Source organism: Ictidomys tridecemlineatus, chromosome 1, assembly GCF_052094955.1.
Source record: "Ictidomys tridecemlineatus isolate mIctTri1 chromosome 1, mIctTri1.hap1, whole genome shotgun sequence".
In the NCBI taxonomy this organism is placed as follows: Eukaryota; Metazoa; Chordata; class Mammalia; order Rodentia; family Sciuridae; genus Ictidomys; species Ictidomys tridecemlineatus.
Window position 1 is genome coordinate 216536878 of NC_135477.1, and position 24457 is coordinate 216561334.

A 24457-nucleotide genomic window follows, 5' to 3' on the forward strand; every position below is an offset into this window, starting at 1 on the left:
GATTGGAAGGATCCTGAAGGATGTAAGGGAACTATACACCATACGTATTAGATCATCTTCCTATAAATTTATGGGAACGAGATATCCTAGATCAATTAGGACTAACACTAACAAATGACACCAATTCAAATGCGCCCACTATTATGGCTAGACAAAGTTTTAGGAAAGGAAAGGGGTTGGAAGAAAAAGGACAAAGTATAGTGGTACCAATAAAAATAGATCAAGAAATAGATAGACATGGATTGGGTTTTCAAGAGGGGTCACTGAGACAATAAAAATTACTTGGAAATCCAAAAGACCAGTATGGGTTCCTCAGTGGCTCCTGAAAAAAAAAAAAAAAAGATACAAGCAGCCCATGACCTGGTCAAACAACAATTAGCGGAGGGACATATACAACCTTCTGTATCTCCCCATAATACTCCCAGTTTTGTCATCAAAAAGAAATCTGGTAAATGGAGATTATTGCAAGATTTAAGAACCATTAATAATGAGATAGTTATTATGGGACCTGCTCAATAGGGGATTCCCCAATTGTCTGCTTTGCCAAAAACCTGGTATGTTTTAGTTATAGATACCAAAGATGTTTTTTCAATTCCAATTCATCCTGAGGATAGTCCGTGTTTTGCATTTACTATCCCTGCACTGAATCATGAAGGTCCTATCAGAGATATGAATGGAAAGTACTCTCTCAAGGGATGGCTAAGAGTCCAACTATGTGACACATTTATGTTAACAAAGTAATCCAGCCACTTAGAACTCAAAACCCTGAACTACAAATATTTCACTATATGGATGATGTATTATTAGCACACAAAGATAAAAACACATTGCTAGAATGTTATGCCACACTTACAAACTTATTAAAAATTATAATCTAGAGATAGCAATAGACAAAGTACAATTAAATTTTCCAACTAATTTTTTAGGAGTTCCATTATCCTCAACCATGGTCCGTCCACCAAAAATTCAAATACGAGTAGATTAACTAAAATCACTTAATGACTTTCAAAAGTTATTAGGAGACATAAATTGGATAAGACCTTATCTAGGCATACCAACAAGAGAATTGAGACCTTTATTTGATATCCTAAAAAATCCGTCAGATCCAAATTCACCCCGCATGTTAACGCATGAAGCAAGAAAAACATTAAAAATCATTGAAACATATATAGAAAATATGCATTTGGATAGAATTGACATAAGTTTGCCTTTATTATTTACTGTACTACCAACAAAAAATATTCCTAGAGGAGTATTTTGGCAAGAAGGTCCATTATTACGGATACATTTATCTTATTTTCCTAACACTATTCTTACTAGGTATCCTGAGGCTGTAGGACAATTAATACTCAAAGGAATAAAAGCAGCAAAGGGAGTGTTTGGAATTTCTCCCAATAAAATTATTACTCCAAATACTATGGATCAAATTGATGAGTTAGCTAATGAGTTAAATACTTGGGCAATAATAATGTGCAAATCTAATGTTTCATTTGATAACCACTTACCATCTAATCCTTTATTGTCTTTTTGGTCATTGCGTCCTGTAATTTTTCCAAAAATGACAAGAAAAACACCTATCATGAATGCTCCAAGTATATTCACTGATGGGTCAAATAATGGTACAGTAGCAGTAGTTACCCCTGATCAAACTTTTACATTTTTAGTACCCAAACAATCAGCTCAAAAGGTACAGCTTAATGCAGTATTACAAGCTTTTGTGATGTTTAAAGATTCTGTATTTAATTTATTTTCCAATAGTCAGTATATAGTTAATGCAATAGTATTCCTTGAAGATGCTGGTAGAATTTCCTATTCCTCTACTGTTTTCTCTTTGTTTTCCACTATACAAAGTCTAATCTGGGACAGAAAAGATCCATTCTTTATAGGACATATCAGGGCACATACAGGATTGCCTGGAGCCCTTAGTTTGTGCAATAATTTAGCAGATAAAACTACACATGACATACATATCTTCTCTACACTGGAAGAAGCTACAAATTTTCATAAAAGGTTCCATGTCAATGCTAATACTTTATAAAAGCGTTTTAAAATAACTAAGGGACTAACTAGATAAATAATAAAACAATGTTAAAATTGTGTGACCTTTTTACCACAAGTTAATCTTAGAGTTAATCCTAGAGGACTGATACCTAACCATATTTGGCAGATGGACGTCATACACTTGCCAGAATTTGGAAAATTTAAATATTTGCATGTTACAGTTGATACTTCTTCCAGATTTTTGATGGGCTCCCTTCATGCCGGAGAAAAGACTAAAGATATTATAGCTCATTGCTTACAAAATTTTGCCACTGTGGGCATTCCAAAACAGTTAAAAACAGATAATGCCCCTGGTTACATTTCTACCTCTTTTAAAAAATTTTGCTCATCATTTGGCATTACTCATATAACAGGAATCCCATACAATCTACAGGGACAAGACATAGTTGAAATAGCTCATCAAACTATTAAAATGTATTTATTAAAGCAAAAAGAGGGAATTGGGGTGGGGTATATACTCCCCAAAGATAAAATAACCCTTTTTAGTCTAAACTTTATAAATTTGGATTCATCAAGGCTTAGTGCTGTGGAAAGGCATATGTGTCCAAAAAATGTACATAAGCCCAAGGTACTTTGGAAGGATATTCTAACAGGACAATGGGAAGGTCCTGACCCAGTGATTGTCTGGAGTTGGGAGTTTGTTGGTGTGTTTCCACATGGAGAACAGCAGCCGTTTTGGATTCCAGAGAGATTAACTAAGATCTTGACCCAGTGATTGTCTGGAGTCGGGGGTCTGTTTGTGTGTTTCCACAGGGAGAACAGCAGCCGATTTGGATTCCAGAGAGACTAACCAAAGCAATTTCTACAGACCAAAAAGAATATGATTTGGCTCAAATCCATAACAGCTGATATCTAGAACTGCAGTTTGGCTATCCTTACATCTGTGACAGTGGTTCTCCCAAACCTGGAGGCTAATGAAACCAGGATGCTTTTTTTCAATATCTATTTTATTATTGCCCTTTCCCACATCATGAAGTTCTATTTTTTAAGCTCATACAGATCTAGGTTAATGTTTTGCTGATCAGTTCTATTTTTTGACTATGGAGTTTTTAAACATTGCAATGGAGATTTCACCTGTAAAAAGTACAAGGCCTTTACTATATGTTATGTGTTGTATGTATTATATGTGCACACTTGTGTTTTGTGTTGTATGTTTGTATGTGCGTATGTCCATATCATATATGATGAGCGCTCATGAAAAAAATGGATCCAAACATTTTTTTTCTTATTCACGTGATGTAAATGGTTTAATTTAAATTGGGTAAACAGGTGTTGAGGATTGTTTTAATACGTGAACAAAAAAGGAGGTTAACAGATCTGTTTGTTTAGTTTCACCTTTCCTTTTCATTCTATTTAATGATTCTGTTCAGGATAATGTAAATTGTTCAGAAAATTGTTTTCTTTTAGTGCCTGCTGGAATGTTACATAATTTTTTCTTTAGCCATTATTGCAGAATTCCTATCTTTATCCCAGTGCCAGTGAAGACAAAGATAAAACCAAACTACAGCTTCTGCAATAGCTATCACTGAACTGCTTGCAGAACTTGCTTTGACTATGTATTACTTGTATGCATTGTGAACTATCTGTTGGTGCAGCGACTTGTGGTAGTGCCAGGGTATTTTTGCTGATGGTGTCATCGGTGGTACAATTTTTCCAAAAGGAGCTGTCAATTGTCTTGGTGTATCCTCCCCCCTTCTGCTTGTGATGGTCGTTCAGCTAAACTTTGGGGGCCAACAGAGGTGAGGGAAAGAACCTTACCCCCCCACTGGTACAAAGGCCTATCCACAGGTGTGGCTATGTGCTGGACTGGTAGTCAATGACGGGTAAGATCCAACTGCAGTGGTACCAACCTAAGACAGGAGGCTGACGCCTTGAGGTCAGCTCATCCGATGATGGGTAAGGACCATATGTAGTATTGGACAACCTAAGACAGGCACGGTCCCTAAGCCACATGCTTGTTGTTTAATTAAACAGAGAGGGGGAGATGTTGAGAGCCACAGCCGAAGTGGCCCCAGCAAACTTCTAGCTGATTGGCTCCTCTGCGGTGAAGCTCATTGCGCTGTTTCCCCACCCTTTCAGACCATGGAGCTCCTCATTGGGGGACTCTTTTGGATATGCCCATGCAACCCAGCCAATCGGCGTCAAGAGTGGGAAGAGGGCCAGTTCAGAGGCTTGCTGGAGGAGCGGGTGGTGGCATTTGGGCTCTGAGGGAATTCCTGGAGAGCTCGCATGGTGCGGCGTGCGTTCTAAAAATAAAGTTCATTCCTGCTTGACAAGTGGCTCGTGAATTGTGCCCAGCCAGACTGCGGCATACTTCTATTTGACTTTTCTTGATGAATAACAGGTGAATTAAAACCCTTAAAGATTCCATGAAAATAGTTCAAGTACTGCTTAAGAGGGCCATGGGAGACTAGAGGGTAAGGTTCTGGGGAAACATACTCCTTCCTCCATCAAACTCTTCATTTCAAACAAAAGAGCTCCACTTTTAGTTAGTTTGTTTGCACATGAGACTTTTGTGTAAAAAAAAAAAAAAAAAAAGATCTGGAACTAAAAGAAAAATCTATCACTTAAAATTGTAATTGTGGCTGGGTACACTGACACACGCCCATAGTCCCAGTATCTTGGGAGGCTGAGACAAGAACGAGTTCAAGTTCAAAGCTAGTCTCAGCAACTTATCAAGGCCCTAAAACAACTTAGAGAGACTGTAAATAAAATGTAAAACAGGTCTGGGGATGTGGATTAGTAGTTACATACCCCTTGGATTAATCCCCAGTACCTAATAAATAAAATTTAAATTATAATTGTGGGATGATGCAATCATAAACGATTAAATCTCCTGAAAAAAAGTTACCACATTGAGTTCTTTACCTTTTGATTATCAAGTAGTTAAAATCTAGGAAAAGATTCTAATCATTTTCAGAGTATTCACCATATTCACCATTTAAAAAAGTCAAACATACATACTGTAAAAGATATAATTATGTCCAAGCTTCTGTTCTCAGTGGAATGATATACCTAATAAGCCACCTCATTTAATTTAAAAGCCTATCCAACTACTTCTCCATCACAGGGAAATCTGTCAGTTTTATGGTTCAGTTCATCTGCTTTTGAGGTGGAAGGGCAAGTTTACTGAAGACACAGTTAAACTCAACAATGACCTATTGATGTTTACCAGAAGGTCCTGTGTTTTGGACAGAAAGGGATTCTATAGGAGGTGTATTTCCTCAAGGTTCATAATAAAAGGGTGGTCCCACTGTAGAAAGATGGTCTCATAGAATAGATGGGGAAATCTGTGAAATAAAACTACATGATTGCTGTGCTGCCTTACCAAGCAGGAACCTACATAGAACACATCCTGTTTGCCAATAGCAGAGAAGAAGTTCAATAATCACAGGTGTCAGCAGTTGGACTGTTATCACAAAGGCTAGCTCAATTGCAAAAATAGTTATCAGAAATAGATGCACCAAGCTAGAGCACCAGTTTTCATGTTTGATCCTCGTTTTTTTATAAAACCTACAAATAGAATAGGGAACAACTAGAGGGAAATAACCAGAAGATACAATTTAGAACTTAAATTTTATACAAAGGGTTGGAAGAAACACAAAGTTAATCTGATTGAAAGACTCTGAAGGAAGAGCACAGTTGTACCATGATGTAAAGAATTCTTTTATAAAGTGAATATTTTTGTGATGTAACTATGTATATGTTCAGAAGGCTGTGACTTTGTCTTGTAGTTTCTTGGTGGCTTCAATAATACCTATCATAATGGCTTATACATAAGTTGCTTTACATATTTTATTGATTAATTCATATTAATTCTCAGGTAAAATCATTCAATAGCTCTTATATTTTAGAGCAGTTTTAGGTACACAGCAATACTGAGCAAAGATACAGGGGATACACATATCCCCTACTTTTATACATCAGAGCCTCCCCCATTATCAGTATCCCATACCAGGGTGGCACATTTGTTATAAATGAGAAAATCTACATTGACATATCATTATCATCCAGCCTATACGTTAGTTTACATTGGGGATTCATTCTTGGTGTACATTTTATGGTTTGAACAAATTTTTGATGACATGATCTCATCATTACAGTATCAAAGTAGGTTCCACTGTATTAAGAATCCTCTCTGTTCTGCCTCTTTATCCCTCCCTTCTCCCTAACCCATGGCAACCATTGATATTTTTATTATCTCCATAGCTTTGCCTTTCACAAAATGTCATATGGGTGGAATCACATAATATGTAACATTTTCACATTGGGTTTTTCACTTAGTAATATGTATTTAAGTTTCTCCCATGTCTTTTCATGGTTCAAAAGCTTATTTCTTTTTGGTTCATTTCTGAATAATGCTTCATTGTCTAGATGAATGTAGCCATTTTTTTTGACATTTATTTGATTTTTTCAATAATATTTTTAAGTTGTTGATAGATATTTATTTATTTGTATGTGGTGCTAAGAATCAAACCCAGTGCCTCACACATGCCAGTCAAGTGAGCTACCACTGAGCCCCAGCCCAGCCCATATGTAACCATTTTAAAATATGTTTTCTGCTTCCTAGATTTTCTGAAAATCATTTATCAACATTTATATAAATACTATATATTTGTACTGGGAATTGAACCTAGGCCTCATCCATGCTAGGCAAGCACTCTACCAATAAGCTACATCCCTACCCTCACCACCATACTTATTATCTGTCTATCTTATATTTTTGACTAATATATTCACATAGTTCAAACATGAATACATCTTAACAGAATAAAATATATAAGGAAAAATTATCTCCATGCAGTCCTATTTGCTGAGTTCCCATTTCTGCACATACACAACTGGCAATCCAGTTGAAACTTATCCTTCAATAGACTATTTTTTATATACACAGTCAATATAAATGTATGTGTGTTTCTATAACATACACAAACTCACTTGCCCCTTTTGTTTTTCCACTAATGGCTTACTCTAAAAAAGTGTTCTGTATTTTTCCTTTTTATATAATAATATACATTAGAAATTTTTTCATATTAATACATATCCTCATATTTTTTACAATTACAGGGATTATATATACCATAATTTATGCAAAAGATCTTTTAAAAGTGAGCATTTGGTTTAGGAGAAACTGAAAGTACCAACATGCAATTACTCGTTTATAGGAGACAAATTTTGAACTCAAGTTAAAAACTCCTGCATATTCCTAACAAATCCACTTGGTCATATCTGGTTATTTAATTTGAGTTAATTATGGATAATTTTACCCATATGATTCACTCAGTTTTGTCAGAGAAACTGTCAAGCTTTAAGAAGCATACCTGGTTTGCCCATGGCTTCCACAGGGATTTTCATTTTGATTCATGGCATGTGAAAGCATTATTGAAAAGCAGAAAGAAAATAATTATTAAGTGGTCCTTAAAATCTTCACGTTCCTCTAGAACCCATGGTGAATATGTCTGGAAAGAATATCATCTACAAACTAGAAATAATGACTCTTTTCTCCTTATGAGAAATAATTTGAATGTCTGTCCATGGACATATAAGAATTTAAAAATTACAATGGAGGTTTATTTACCCAGTTGGATAAACTAAATTCTCCTAATAATTCATAATTCATTATTTTCTATAACTAAGAGAATCATATATTTAAGTCTGCCAAGTTTCAAAGTTGGCATTCTTTTATTCCAGTGCTGGTCCATTTCCTGTAATAAATTAAATGATTAATATGTCTTTACCTATATCGTCTTAAGAAATGTAAAAATTTAATATAAACACTGGAAATCTCTGTATATTAAAATTCATAAAATAAAATAATTGGGATAAGTGAAAACAACCTCCAACTAACTCCAACAGTTATTAGGGCCTCTGTTGGTTATATTTCATCTCATGGATAAAAAATATTCAAAGCACCATTTTAAAACTACTTAAAGTTAAAGAAAGATAAGAATAATACAAGTAAATGGGGAATGTTTACACTGGGACATAAGAATATTTAATGATCACTTTTCATAACTTAGAAATGTAGGTTGTACGTTATAGAACTCTTTTGTCAATACTTATTTTTTAGTTGCAGTTGGACACAATACCTTTATTTTATTTATTTTTATGTGGTGCTGAGGATCGAACCCAGGGCCTTGAATGTGCTAGGTGAGTGCAGTACCACTAAGCCACAATCCCAGCCATAGAACTAACTCTATATGATTAAAAATTTTTTTAATTCTATATACTCACTTTGATATTATTTTTGAATCTCAGTTCTTTATAAAATACCATGTTACTCTAAATTACATTTTTAGTCTTTTTTCTAAACTTTAAAAATTGTGTTTTCTTACTAAATAATCCATGCTATGAACCAAATTTTTGATAGTTAAGCAGTTATTTTCAACTGTACCCTATAATATTACTGTAAAAGTGTGACAAATTAAATATTCTTTGGAGAATTCAGGTTGGAAGTCCTTTAGGGACTTACCTTTACATGACTGAGATTTGAAAGTGTAATAATAGTTAGCATATCTTTGTTTAACTACAAAAATTCAAATCTGGTAATTATTTACACCTTTTTCAATATAGAATATCCTAGGGTTATTTATACTTCAGTCCCTCAAACATGCATATTTAATAAAAAAATTAACATATTTGTACATGAAGAATATACTAGGGAATCTTAAAAAATAAGAATGCCCACCCAGTTAATTATATGGTAACAAATATGTGGGGAATAATGAATTATGTGCTCACTTTACAAAGTTGACTATGACATGTTTCTACTTTCAAGGAAATTTGTTGTCTCAGTTCTGGAGGCTAAAAATCCAAACTCAAGGTGCAGGAAGGGCATGTTCTCCCTGAAGGCACTAAGGAAGAATCCTTCTTTGCCTCTTCTAGTGGCTCCTGATTTTCCTTGGGGCTCCCTTGGCTTGTAGCTGCATCATACCAATTTCTGCTTCCACTTTCATATGGCTTTCATCCCTGTATATATCCTTTCCTTTTCTCAGGACACTAGTCATAGACTTTGGGCTTACTCTAATCCAGATTGACCCTATCTTAATTATGTCTGCAAAGTTCCTATTACCAAATAAGGTCACCTTTTGAGATGAATTTTGGGGGAACACTACTCAGTCCAGTACACTGGCTACCTATGAGGGAAAAAAGCAAAAATACATTTGTCCGAATGTGTAATTATTACATTCAAGTATTTGACAATTCAGCAACTTCTTAAAAGTTCTTCAGTTTTTCAGTTAGGAGTTTTATAAATCTTCACTCCAACAACAAATGAAGATGATTTTAATAGAATATTCAAAAGTTCCAAAGGCTCTTCAAAGTTTAGCCCATGGACTATTAAAAATAACAAAATAAACTAGGGATGACTGTTGCATTCATTCCTGCTTCCCCAGCAAACCACATGAGAATTAAGGGCAAAATTGTTTTCTCTTTGATGAAACATCAATCAGATGCTGTGGATTTTACTAAGTATGATTGTTCATTCTAGCCAGAAAGAATAGGAACACAGCCATAATCATTAAGACAAAAGGCCAGCTAGGTCATCACTTGGGGGATTCTTAAAGACTCAAGAGGTCCCCCAAGTCAGTCTGACCACCAATGGTCTAAAGTAAGTGGTAAAAAAAAGGGTTATATTGTTATAGGATTTATTAAATAGTATTTCTGTAGTAGAAAATGATAAAATTGACACAGATTCCGTTTGAAATTTGAACTTAAAAACCAATTGCTAGGGGTTTTTGGATTTTAAAAAAGATATATGTCATAGCATTCATGATATCCAGTTGTTTTTCAGATGAACTTATCTACTTGGTTTGTGAGCTTTATAAAATGTCTTATAGATATACCTTTTTCAAAAAACATGAGTCTTCAGAAAATGAATTTTATAATATGCTTGGTACAAATAAGGTCTCTTCCCATTTCTTTTTCCATTAGTAGTTTAAATAATGCAAGTACAAATGCCACTTCCTTAAATATCTGATGGGTCCTCAGCACTCTGGCATGTGGTAGCTTTGTCCCCAAGCTTTTTTTTTTCTTTGGCCTGTCAGCTGTGAGAAACAGTTTTCTACCAATTACTGTCACAATATGAATAAATTCAAAACTGAAAATATAAGCACTGAATATTTTCAGCAAATTTATCCCAAAACTACATTAAAGGAGTAATTTAGCATTTAAACAAGGAATTTAGCAAGCAATAAGAAAGAAACATTACATTATACTTTGTCTTCTATAAATAAAAACACAATAAAAAGATAAACAAAAAAGCATTCATGCAAAGAGGAGAAATGGGAAAATGACAGCAAGCATATGATTTAAAATGAAAGAGAATATTACAGCTGCAAAGAGAACATCAATTAAGAAGCATAACTACATACAACATTATAGAGCTGCTGCTCCCTCCTGGTGATGAATTATGACTTAATAACAAATTATGATTTAATAAAGATTTACTTAGCATTCACCTGTTTATCTAACACAAGTTTCTTTTAGTATGTGGCTCTAAACAAACACTAAGCAAATGATTCCTAACATGACTTTGGTTTGAAAGGTGTTAAGAAACATGCTATAAAAACAAGCATGTTTTTAGGTGATTGCTTTTAATAATACTCCAAATAAATAAGACACAATTGGCTCTTATTCTAAACCAGTCTGTGCCAAAATTCTTTACTAGGGGGCATAAAAGGTGTGTGGTTACAGGTAAGACCAATAAATATATAGTTTATGTTGGCTGTGTACAAATTCCAACAGTTCAGTGAATCAATCTTGTTTGGTCAGAACACAGCTCTTCTAGTTTGAATCTCAACCAGTTTTGACACCAGTGTGATAATGTACAAATATTTCTAGGACATAATCTTTCAAACTCATTTGCAGAATAGGCATAATGTTGCTTCCTGTGTACTCTCATTCAATCTTTTTATGCTGTTTTAAATACTTTATTCCTGATATTATGTGAACATTATAGACTGAAGTTTAACTAACTCAGAGCTGGATGATTTAGGCCTGAAAGTCACAGTTTGTACCATCGTTGATCCCCGCTCAATGCCTGCCCGCCCCATCATTTATACTTTACCCAGTCATGCTATCATTTCTTTCCTCTTCACTGTAGAATTCCTTTACCACACAACACCTAGTAACTTATTGCAGGTAATTAGGACAATTTTTAAAAAGCACAAATTCTGATCTTGTTCTTTAAGACCCTCTAAAGCCTAATCTCAAACTATTTCTAAACTTATCTCTCACTAACCTTGAATGAATTACCACCTTCAATGAGACTCTAATTCATACCCTTAGCAAGTTATATGCTATATGATTCTATCTTCCATCCTTACTACAAAAAAAAAAAAAAAAATCTGTCAACCCTTCATTGACCAAATTCAAGTTCTGTTTTCTGCACAAAACCTTCCCTAAAAATTCAGGTATACATTAATAATTCCTCTTCTGAACTACTACACTTAAGCTTCATCTAATGCTTCATGTGGCATTCAACCTCTGCCTGAACACAAATCTTATAGAGACTAATCTTTAAATTTAGTTTCTATTGGTGGTTTCTTCTCCCTTATTAGAGGGCAAGATCCCTGAAGAAACAGACATTCCTTTATATATGACCCACAGTTCTTACACCTTTGCAATTAATGGAGCCTTGAAAGTATTTGCTAAATACATGAAAAATAATTTAGGATGGCTTGCATTTGCTCATCCAGATCAAGTCTCCACCCTTCTGCTTTCTGTTCCAGAAAGCTACCTAGCATGGATTATATCAACAGGTTCTCTTGCTCTCTAGCTTTTGGTGGAATTCAGCTAATAGGGAACATCAACAGGAGACTGAAGGAGAAAACAAGAATGACACTAAAGAGTTTACCTTGCTGGCTCCTGCCATATACAGTCAAATGTCCTGATTATTTTTCTTGGCCCAAGGTCACAATACTGATGCCAAATCCCAGAAACCACTTCTCACGCTTTCAGCCTTAGAAATAATAAAGACATTCTGATGTTGGCCTGTGAGTACTACATTTATGCTTTCCTATACCTTGTGGCTTCCCTCCTAGACCTTGTCCATACCTTTACAGAGACACTTGATTAAACTCCCCTAAGTTTAAAAAATCTGAATGTGCCATATGCTTCTTGCCCAAATTCTAACTGATACAGATGGTAAAAATAAATCATTTGGCTGTTTTGAAAGATAGTTATTAGTCTCATAATACTAAAAACAGGCAATGGATTTGTTCTGCTAATCTAGAACTAAATACAAGCAATGAGTACTAGAGTATAATCCACTTGAAGAAACCAGGACTTATTCATCCTTGTGCACAGAAAGTTCCCTACATATGGTTTGCAATAAACATTCACCTAACCGAATTTTACAGTCTATATCAGAGACAGCACTCATAAAATACACACAAGTTCTTCTACATTTCCCAGCTTTGCATACAGTTAGGTAGGGCCAAACAATTGGGTTCTGGCTGATACAATATGGATGTGAGTGATATATGCCTCTTCCAGGTTTTCCCTTAACATCATCCATGAGCCTCAATTTTCTTCTTCCCTCGCCCTTCCTGAACATTTTTCCCCAAGGGATGTTAATTTAAGATAAATGGAAGCTTCCTGACTCAAAAACTCTGTTAAGCCAGAGTTTTGTGGTTTATCTATTATCTACCTAATATAATACTAATTAAAATGCAGAATTTTATTTATTATCTACCTATATATATTCTATGTATTAGGTAGATAATAAATAAAATTCTGCATTTTAATTAGTTCAACACATTTTAACTTCTACTTAGAAGTTAAAATTTAGATATTACAGCTTTCTCATGAACATTTTTACTATTTGTTTTAAGACTAATCATATGCTCTGTATTATACAAAGAATGAAAAATATACTTTTAACAATAATTCATTATTTACAAATAAGATAAAAAACCCTAAAATCATCCTTTATGTTTGCTTAGCAGTAAGCCTAATAAGATGACTATACAATGAAGTGAGAATGATCTGATTCCTTAATTCTTCATCCAGACTGAGACCCCAGGTACAAGTGTCTGTCTTGTTCCTCTTGGTGGAGGATAGAGAAGGAGAGAGGTGTTGTTCTGTGGTTGAAAACACAAGGTATAGGGAGTGGTGTTTCTAGAAGTTTGGACCATTTCTAGATGCCCTGGGTATTTTCTTTATGTTTTGATCTCCTTCCTGCCCATGTTTGTTTTATATTTAGTTAAAATGTCCTTTTCCTCAAAAATAAGAGGAAAATAAAGGGATAGTATTTTCTTGTTCTCTGTCTTCCACTAAAACTACGCTATTTTCTCAAGGAGTGGGTTAAGCTTATGACATTTTTATGTCCTAATGTTTCAGCCCTTTGTGGATATTTAATACTCATATTTAGACATTGGTATGTTGCCAAAGAACATATTTGTTCTCTGCATGTATCTATCTATCTTTAAAAAAAACAGTACATATAAACACATGAATTCACACATCCACTTGGTGTCATTTGAGAGATTTTAAAATCTTGTCTCTTTGAGATTTAGGCTTTCTGGTATTACCTTTTACTGATTTGCGCAACTGTCCTTGGCTTGAACATGCTGTCTTGTTGGATTTTGCTTTTAAATTTCTAGGCAATTAATATATATTTATTAGGTAACAAAAATATATGGTATGTTTAATGATTATAATGATTATTGTGGGAACACATCAGGCTCCCTATCTTGCTGCCATCACATTCTTTGTGGCTGCAGTTACAGACATTTTGTGTACTTGTCTTTTAAAATACTAACTAGAGCACTTTCTCTAGCCAATTTTTCAACTCTTCCTCTTCAGGATCATTAACACATAAATTGAAAACTTTCTTTTTTTAACCTTTTCATTTCTCTAGAAATGTAAACACCTATGCTTACTGAAGAGTTTTCTGAAGTCCTTTCATCTAAATGTCTAGATTAGAATATATACCTAATTCCATATACCTTGCCTTTCTTGGCTATACTAAACTCTAAAGTTATATACTGATTTCTCTCAAGTTTCTACTTTATAGATCAGTTTTCTCCCTAATGGTAAGAATCATACCACAAATTATAAATGTCTAAGAACATAAAAAGATAGTACAGGTATGCCAAAGAATGATGGTAACTAAAGAAGAAATGAGTGTGTGATAAAAGTAGGTTCAGGTTCAGGAAATATTAATGTTCTAGTATAAAATCAAAATTAGAGTATGTAAATTGCTTGGCCTCTTGCTATAAAAGATTTCATCAGTTTTCTGGGGAATTAGAAACAACTTGCAAATATATGCTTATCAGAAATAAAAAATGTAAGGAATGAGAAAGAACAGGGAAACAGAAGTAAATGATAATTATTAAACTACCCAAATATCATGTAACATCTCTTACTTGTGAATTTAGATTTATTAAATTTTTATTAAAGGATCTTGAAAACACTTCACATTTTAAAAATGAAAAAAGAAAACAGCTGAGGCAGAAAACTAATTAGAAAACAAAGTCAATAGTTCCGAATATAGAAGATTTAAGCAGCTGATGCTGATATCTCAAAGAGAAAAGGTGGTCTATATCAAATAGTAAGATTAACAAAAGGTTCAAAGAGCTGAAGTCTGTTGTTGACAGTAGAGTTGAGAAGAGTTTTATTAAAAATCTTAGTTTCTAATCCAGATTGTGAATATCTAAGAAACAAAAGGGCAGTATATACTCTGATCACATTAACATGGTAAAAATGAATAAGCTAGGGAATGAAAAATGGGAGTAAAAGGGTAAAGCAGAATTGGCATCACTGAATAATGCAAACCCTGGCTTCAGTTTAAGAGCTGATAGTTTCCTCCTTGTCAGAACCATTCTGCCTATATTCTTAAAACTGTATATGTCAGAAGTGACAGGGATTAACCAATATGCTGTCCCTGGCTATTTAAAATGTCAATAAAAGCTACATTACTAAATTCAGTTCCAAAGATTCTCATACTTACCCTTCAGTAAAAACTTGAACTACCAACTGGCTTTTTTGCTCTTATAAACACTGAGGTATCTTTTGAGAACCACTGGTTTAAGGGCTTAATCATGATCACATTTTCCTTTTTTTCTAGAGTCCAAATGCTAATGCACATTACTTTCCATGGTCACCAGGTTCTTGATAGGTTATCATAACTCCCAGCTGCTTTAAAGAATAAAGAAAGGCAGAAACCAACATACACTGATTCTAGCTATAAACATAACCTTCTAGAATAGTGACTGTAAAGATTGGGCTAGCTGATGGCCAAGGAACATTTTAACATGAAGACTCTAAAATGAAAAGTCTAGTTGACAAGTGCGATGTATTGTTTACATTTTAAATCTGCAAACAGAAATATTCTTCTATCTGGCTACAACAGAACAGCTTGGCAGATGATAAAAACAGCTTTTTGCTTCTCCTGACCTTACTTGTACACATCACACACTTGTGTGAATACACTTGCAGCCCAGAATGCTCTCAGTGTCGATATATTACTTCAAAAAATTTTAGAGCACAGACCTAGAATATGCATGATTTTAGAGTCAGAAGAAAAAAAAGCTAGTATTTGGCAAAAATCTGACAAATAAATAACTATGTCCTTACGATAGTAATGAGCAACATAAAATAAATGTTGGCTTAAACCTCAAAGGAAAATACTGTCAAAAAATGCATTTGACCTTCCAAACAACAACTTTAAAATGTAAACAACTCTTGCTTATCTGTACTGACAAAGAGAAATCAATAGCACAGATAGTTTAACATGCCTGGTAATAAAAAACGTCGTACATTGGATTTTTTATTTTTAAAGACTAAGTCTCTACATCAGTTCAAGCCAAACTGAGAGGCAGGTACAGAAACTTGCCTTCTATGGACTTGTCCCCACACATGCAGAGCTCCTCCCATTATCAGGATTCTCCCCAGAAAAAATTTGGTTTTGAAAGCAAGCATTTACCTAAAATGGTTTCCTTACCATATGCCAAGCTTTGTGTTCTTTAGGTGTTGAGGGTCAGAGCTGGTAAAGACATAAACATGTAATTAAAATACAACATGGTAAGAGTGCTGAAAACTAGTCTGTACAATTCTAAAATGGCAGAATTTCTTAAGAAGTAAAGTATCCACACCTAAAGTACCCCCAAACTCAGCATCAGGGAGACAGAAGTAACAATCAGAGACAACAGGCAAAACATTAAACAAAGTTATCTAGTGGTGGTAAAGCTGTGGGGAAAAGAACATTTGGCCACACTGCTGATGAAAATGTGAATTGCTAAGGTCTTTTGGGAAAGTACTCTGGTAATATTTATTAATATAAATTACATGTATCTTTTTCTGTAGCAATATAATTTATTGAAATTTAAGTAAAAGCATTAGTAGGAAAAGATATTTGTATAAGATGCTATGGAACATGCAAGCAACTCATGAGTCCCTCAATGTATCAATGATAAAATAAACAGCAATACATCATATTATGGAAATACATACAGCTATTGAAATAATACTTTAGTTCTATATATTCTGATCTAAGTGATGTTCATGATTTATTGCTAAGAAACATAAGTGACAGGGAGAATAAATAGAATAATTCCGTTATTTTCCAAAAATCTTAATTCTGTGCAATATGAATATACAAATTGTATAAGCATGGAAAAGCTATGGAATTTGTAGAAGCATAATTTCAGACTACTTATATTAAGTGAGACAAAAAGGTGGGGGATACATGGGAAACATACCCCCCAGAAAAATCAAGGAGGGGGAATAGGGTGGGGAAGTATGTTCACGCTATCAAGTGAAGGGGAAATATCTTAGAACCTTTTCTGTAGTATTTCTCTCTCATTTTGCTTAGTTTTAAATTCAAACATCACATCCTCAGAGAGATTCTTCTGGAACTTTCTATCTAGCTACTATGGTCTTTCACATGCTAGTCCTTGCTTTACAGTTTTTCATATTTCTCTTTGACATTATATTACATATTTATATATTTATTATCTGCATTTTCTACTAAAATACAAACTCTATAAAGGTAGGGATGGAATTTTATGTTATTCATTATTGTATCTCCAGAACCTAAAATAGTCTCTGATACATAGAATCAGTAAATAAATACTTGCTAAATATGAATGAATTATATCCCATGCTTAAAAGCTAAAAATAAACATGGGGATGGATAACAAACTAAAATGGCAAATAAGGATATTGAAATGATTGAATGAGATAGAATTGACAGCAACTAAAAGATGACTTTAAATAAGCACTAAATTAATTTAGTTAAGCATATATTTTAGGATGTTGAAACTGGCAAGTCATCAAATGGGTGGAAAGAAAGAGGAAGAAAGAGAGGAAAATCTAGGTTGAATAAATAATAAAAAATATGCATACCTCAGTAATGCCATGAGGAAAAACACAAATATCAGTTCTTCCGAATACTTATAAAGTTTATGTACTGGGCACTGGCACATCTTTCATAAAATAGTTTTGCTTTAGTGTGTAAATCAATATATAAGAAGTAAAATAATATTTAGCTGTCAGATTTTGGTATTAACACATGGAGAGTAAAACAATAGGAAGTGATATTGAATAAGCAAGTATTCACAGATTCATAGCAGAATGGGCATCTAGTGCCATCTAACCTAAAATGCTTATGTAACACTAAAAAATTTTTTTGAAATTCAAAAACTGTCCATATGTATATTTTAGGCACAGGTATCAGAACCAAACACTGGTCCTTTAAAGTTAGAATAGTTTTTAGATAAATAAGATGTTCTCAAATTTATACCTATGTAAAACAAAACAACTAGAATTAGTTTCTATAATCTTATAATATAGTATGTTAAAAAATAAAGCCCAATAATTATGCACATATTTTCTAGGTAATCCTCTTTTTATATTTAGACTGTATAATAGTAAATTAAATATATTTTTCGGTAAGAATACTATTTTTACATATAATTGTATACATTCTAATTTTCAAATAAAATTGAGAGCATGCTGTTAAGGTTAAAGCACACATCATCCACAGAGACAAAGAACTGCAGGAACAATGAACACATTCCCAAGTCATTTAATTAATCTATAATCCACAGATATTTAAAAACTGTATTTAACATGAAATCTCTAAAGAGAAATCTTAAACAAAAGAAATACGTTTTTGTCCATTTTGTTTGAGGGAAAAAAAAACTTTAAAATAAGTATGGAATAATTTTCTTGAAAAGGCAACTTGTTTTCTATGATTATTTGGATATCCATTAAAAATTGTTTAAATATTTTAAAATCATGAATTGATATTCTCAAAAATGAATTGTAGCTTATCTGAAAGAACATGAAATTATTATTTCAGTCCCATAAGAAATAAATTTGTATTTTGTTCCTATAATACGCATCTTCTATCTTGAAAAGCTCTTAGAAATATCTGTACAATAAAACCTTGTATAACATTAAGAATAAATTCATTTTTTCCTATTTAAATAAGTAACAAAAACAAACTGATTTTTAGGTACCTATTAGATTTTCTACAGATGACTAAACACATATTTAGATATCATATGTAGGAATTTTTAGTTAAAAATCAATTAACTGAGAAGTCCTTCCCTTCTGGCTGTCTATATTTTTCTTTAATCCTGGACAGTGTAAACCCTTATTACCAGTAATTTGAGACTATAACACTGAGGAAAAATGCTAGCCTCACGATTTTTGTCATTTCTCCCCCCTCTTCCCCTGCAGGCTGCTACTGTTGATGGCCTTTATGGAAATATAAATTCAATCAGCAGCTGCAAATTTCATGAGACGTCCATCTTCATGCTGAATTTCTAACTGAGTGTCAAAACAATCTGTGGATTTCTCCCTGATGAAACACACATTGAATTGTAAATTTCTGCAATTTCCTCATGTTTGAATTTCAGCTGCAGAAAAATACTGCTAGCCCAGATACATTGCCTACCAGGTTGAAACAAGTAATTTTCTCTTCTTATCTTTTCATGCCATTTCAAGAGTTAAACTGTTTTAAAAGCTATGAAACAAAACTTCTTCCCCTCTCCAAATTGGACAATTAAATTTCTGTACTGTTGTAAGAAAATGAGTCTATAAAAACCATTAACATATTTGATATGTTTTTAAAAGAATTTTTCTCCCAAAGATTTACTTGTTTTGTATGGTCTTTATTTATTTAAACTGTATTTGGTGGTGAATAATGTGATGAATTTTGATAAAAATTAATATTTTCTATATATAATGTCAGTATAGTAATTAATGAAAAGAAGCCACAAAACAATAGTAACTCCTGCTTAATGAGACACATTTTCATTAAATATTTTCATGAGGAAAAATATTAAAATGAAGAATTAAAACAGCTAGACTAGCCATTCTTCTTAATATATACTTATAACTAAGTTAGTTTTTCACCAAAAAATCATTTTCAACTGAAAAGCTAAATAGAGCTGCTTTTAAATAACAGAACCTATGTTGTTTTACAGTAAATAAGCAAAAGGTTATGTTTTAAGAAGAAACTTATTGACTTGTATTCCAAAATAGCAATTTCTTGTTGTTTTAAACATCATTCACTAATGTTACTAACAAAGTAATTCATAGCCCTATTTAAAAATTCAACAATATACTGCAGTAAGTAACCCTTTTGGAAGGCCTATAGAACAAGTAATGAAATAATTATTCATTCAACAAACATTTACTGACCATCTCCTGTGTGCCAGGTAATGATTACCAGGCCATGAGGATACAGAGATATGCAGAACACACTATTTCACTTTAGAGAAAGCAGTCTACTTGAGAAAAGAAAATAATTTGTTGAGATGAAATAAGGACTTTAAACTAGTACAAATTTAGGAAAGCACTGAAAAGAACAACTCTTTCAATAAGCAGCTATAAAGGCTTTCAAAAGGAAACATAGTGCAGTTGCTTCAGCAGCACATACACTAAAATCATAATCATCCAGAAAGATTAGCATGCCCCGCGCCACCCAACCAAGGATGACACACAAATTTGTGAACCTTTCTGTTAAAAAATAGAGCGTGCAATATAGCTCCTAAGTACATACTCAGCCAGGAAAGCAGCAGAAGGGAGAAGCATTCTAGGCAGAGGAGAGAATACAATTAAACATGTGAAAGCATAGAATAGCATAGTGCCGTAACTGGAGCTAGAGAAACAGGTTTATATGTGGTGTGACAGAATAGGTAGGCTGGAATATTTAAATATTTATTGTAACATTAATTTTCTTAAGTAATCAAATATTTATTCAATTATTATCCAGAAGGCAATGGGGAAAATTTTTAAGCAGGAATATAAAAATAACGAGTGCTATCCCTCAAAAGGATATAAAAGTTATAATATAATGATTAAAATCATAGACCCCTGGAGCCAGACTTGGTTCAAATCCAGCTCTGCCTTGTGCTACCTATATGATTGTAGGCAAGTTACTTTCTCTATGTATCAATTAGCTCATTGATAATCCAGTGATAATGCTATATACTGCTGGGTCAGTATAAAAATTAAGCATCTTATTATTACTTCTGTTGTTATTACTATTACTTTATAATTTGGTGTATAGGTTTATATAATTTGTCTATAGGTCTAACTCTAAAATGCAGGAGTCTTAAAATGAAAACTAATTAAAATCACCTGGAACACTGTGGCACAAATTAAACACTCAACTTCTTTTCACTAAGAAAACATTTACTGAATGCTTATTATGTACCAGACATATGTAAAAGTTAAAAAACATAGTTAAAAATAAAATACCAAAAGAAAAGTTAAAGTAACCTTGAAATAGATTTTTAAAGTTAATAATACAGAGGAGAATCAATCAACATTCTTAAAAGATTAAGATGTTAAGAGTTAATCCAATTTCATCAATGTTAAAAACATTCAGAAAGGGGGGATAGTAGGGGATAGGAAAGGTAGCAGAATACAACCATCACTAATATGCCATTATATAAAAATGTGAGTGTGTAACCAATGTGATTCTGCAATTTGTATTTGGGGTAAAAATGGGAGTTCATAACCTAATTGAGTCAATGTATGAAAGATGATATATCATGAGCTTTGTAATGTTTTGAACAACCAATAAAAAATATAAAAAAAAAATTCAGAAAATAACTTATAACATGGTAGTCCACATTGATGTAAAAGGGGCTTTGCTTCCTGCTATAAACATACAGATATGGTGGATAAAATACTTTTAAACTAGAAACAGACATCAAAGTCAGAGCCCTAGGCTTAAGTGGAGACTTCCCTGGGTTTCAGAACCAACTCTAGGCCCTAAAGGCTGAAGGCTTGGAATGACAGCTTTAAATCCCTTGCCAGAAGAGAATATTCACCTTCGGTTGGTCTCAGGTAGAGAGGAAGAACTGAGCATGTTCATAAAACTCACAATATCAAAGAGTTGTTGCTACTCATGAAAATATAATGAAACAACATCCACTGGCCCATGAACTCAGAAGCAGCAAAGAAGCCAGTTAGTTTAAGACCTTCAATTGGGAAGGAAAGGGGTAAGTTACCAACAAGAAATCAAAACCTCTAGAAGTATCTTACATATGTGAAGTTTTGAAATTTACACAACTACAATGTGTGAATATCATTAATATAAAAATAACATAAAATCTGAATAAACCACCAACAGGGGCCCTAAATACTACAAACAGAATACCCAATTACAATAAATAGAATATAGACTGTTCTCAAACTACAATGGCTCAACTACTTTTCAACTTTATAATGGCATGAAAGTGTACCCAAACCACCATTCTGTTTTTCACTTTCAGTGCATGTTCAAAAAAATTACATGAGATATCCAACAATTTATTACAAAACAGGCTTTGAATTAGGTGACTTTTGCCCAACTGTATGCTAGTGTTGAGTATTCTGAGCACAGTTCATTAATCTGATGTTCACAGATTAGGTGAATTAAATTCAGTTTCAACTTAACAATATTTTCAATTTATAATGGGTTTATGGGAATACTATTCCATTATAAGTAAAGGAGTATCTGCAATTTGAAAGTATCTAAAACAAGAAGATTTAGAATGATTTTTTTAAAGATAAAAGAAAATATACAATAAAAAAGAACAAATATATTTTTTAAAGAACCAAAGGGAAATTCAATAAATAATCACGGAATAAAGAATATGTTAAAGAAAGAAAATTGAGCATAGAAAGAAAAGTGGTATATAAGAATGAAGTATGAGAAAAGATATTGGCAAACATATTGAAAAATGAAATAAGCACAGAAAATTAGTAATGAAAGTAACAGTAAATCTTGGAACCTGTATTGATAATTTTATGTGTTAATCTGGCTGGACAACAGTGCCCAGATATCTAGTTAAATAATATTCTGGATGTTTCTGTGACAGTTTTTTAAAAATGTATTTTATTAGTCCATTATGGTTATACATAATAGTGGAATTCATTTTGACATAACTGTACACAAATGAAAGACAATTTGCTCAGTACTTCTTCTTTTCCTCACTTTCCCCCTCCCCCTGATTTTCTTTCTCTATTTACTGATCTTCCTCCTATTTATGTTTTATATGTTTTTAAATTTATAGATAAAGGTGGAATTCACTATGGTATATTCATATATGTATATAACATAATTTGGTCAATTCCATTCCACAATTTCTCCCTTTTCTGTTGATGTATTTTTAAAGATAAAATTAACATTTAAATCAATGGACTTTAAACTAGATTACCCTCCATGATATGGGTGGGCCTCTTCCAAACAGCTGAAGGTCATGATAAAACTGTCTGATAGACTTTTCTAGAACAAGAAGAACTTGTACCAACAGAATACTCCACTGTGTGGTAGGAGCAGCACAACCCAGGCCTGCTGCATGGTAGGAGCAGAGCAACCCCAACAGAATGCCTTTGGAACCCAATTCTTCCATGGGATTCTAACCTCCCAGCATACCCTGTCAATTTTGGACTCATTAAACCTCCACAAACATGTATGCCAATTCCTTAAAGTAAATCTCACTCTCATTCATTGTTTCTGTTTCTCTGGAAAATCCTACTACAGAAGGTATTCAAAAAGAAACAGAAACTAAAATACTAGATAGTACAAGAATGTGCAAATGAAGATGAGAGTAAAAGTTTTAAGATTTTGATTTTATTTGTGTGGAAGTTCAATAGAGAAATTAACTTTATGCTCTGTTAATTCAAACATGCATGTTAAAATATATAATAGTAAAGCTGAGGAAGAGAGAATAATAAAAAGTTCATCAATCAAAGAGAAGGCTGGCAAAGATAAAAGACAATAAAGATATGATTAAGAGAAAATGTGAACTCAAGTGATAGAACCACATCTAAATGTGTCAAAATTATAATAATAAATGATTGGAATCACCTGGTAAAAAACAAAAAAATCTATTTTATAATATCCACTTATTCTCTGCTTTGAAGAGATTAAGCTAAAATATTATAGCACATAAAGGAAATAAAGAAGAAAAAATATACCAGATCAATGTTAGAATAGAGCTGGTATAACAGTATGAATAAAGAAAAATGGATTAACAGATTTTAATAAAGCTATTACTTAACAATAAAAGGAAATGTCTATTGCAGTAAAAATAATCCTGAAGCTATACATACCTAACACACTCTCAAAATACACAAAGCAAAAATTGATATAATTATACACAGAAATGTACTAAGACTGAACTAAATTGAAAAATCTTAATATGCCTCTCTCACAATCTACTAAAGAAACAAAGTCAAGATTTGGAAGATTTGGAAAGTTCATATAAAAAGTCTGATTTTGTAAATATAATCTTGAAGAAAATTGCACGTCTGCAATAGATTGTTTTAAAGTACATATGGAATCCTAGTAAAAATTAACTATACTGTAGGCTACAGAGGCAGTCTCAACAAATAAAGTCTCAACAAAAAAGCATACACTGCATTAACATACATTTTTTTTTTGTTGTTGTTATATTTTACCCATCACTACTGGGTATTATATAGCAGGGGGTATTTTCAAGTTTAGTCTGACTTACTGTTGGAAAAAGCAGTCTTCATAAGAGACTACAAAGTTTACCATAATTTGTTACTTTTGACATGTATTAAATTTTTAAAGAATATTTATTTGCTCAAAATGATGGTGCATACCCATAATCCAGCAACCCCAGAAGTTGTGGCAGGAAGTACAAAAGTTAGGGGTCAGACTCAACAACTTAGCAAGGCCCTAAACAACTCTGCGAGACTTGATCTCAATAAATAAATACTCATTGATACTCCACTTGTGAAGAAAAGAGTTGTATTTAATATTAGTTCTCTAGGAAAGAGGAAGAGGCAGAAAATAAGAGTAAGATTGAATAAATAAGGTAGGAAAAAGGGGAAAGGAAAGAAAAAAGAAAATAGAAACTAACACTTAACAAAGCACTTATTATATCCTAGACAAGGTTTAAAACACTAACATATT

At 33.1% G+C, this 24457-nt stretch overlaps 2 protein-coding genes across 2 annotated transcripts in view; both read right to left on the reverse strand.

Moving 5' to 3' along the window:
- Ndufaf2 (NADH:ubiquinone oxidoreductase complex assembly factor 2) overlaps positions 1-24457 on the reverse strand; it is a 172573-nt gene that overhangs the window by 105044 nt on the left and 43072 nt on the right. The gene's annotated exons all lie outside the window — the stretch shown is intronic.
- Positions 1-24457, reverse strand: part of LOC101973121 (uncharacterized) — a 112008-nt gene that overhangs the window by 44477 nt on the left and 43074 nt on the right. The window contains exons 2-3 of the mRNA XM_021722504.3: positions 16010-16051; positions 7383-12022 (exon numbers count right to left, since the gene is read on the reverse strand). Of these exons, the coding sequence (XP_021578179.3) occupies positions 7383-7441 (59 nt within the window). The 5' untranslated portion in view covers positions 7442-12022; positions 16010-16051. The remainder of the gene's footprint in view (positions 1-7382; positions 12023-16009; positions 16052-24457) is intronic.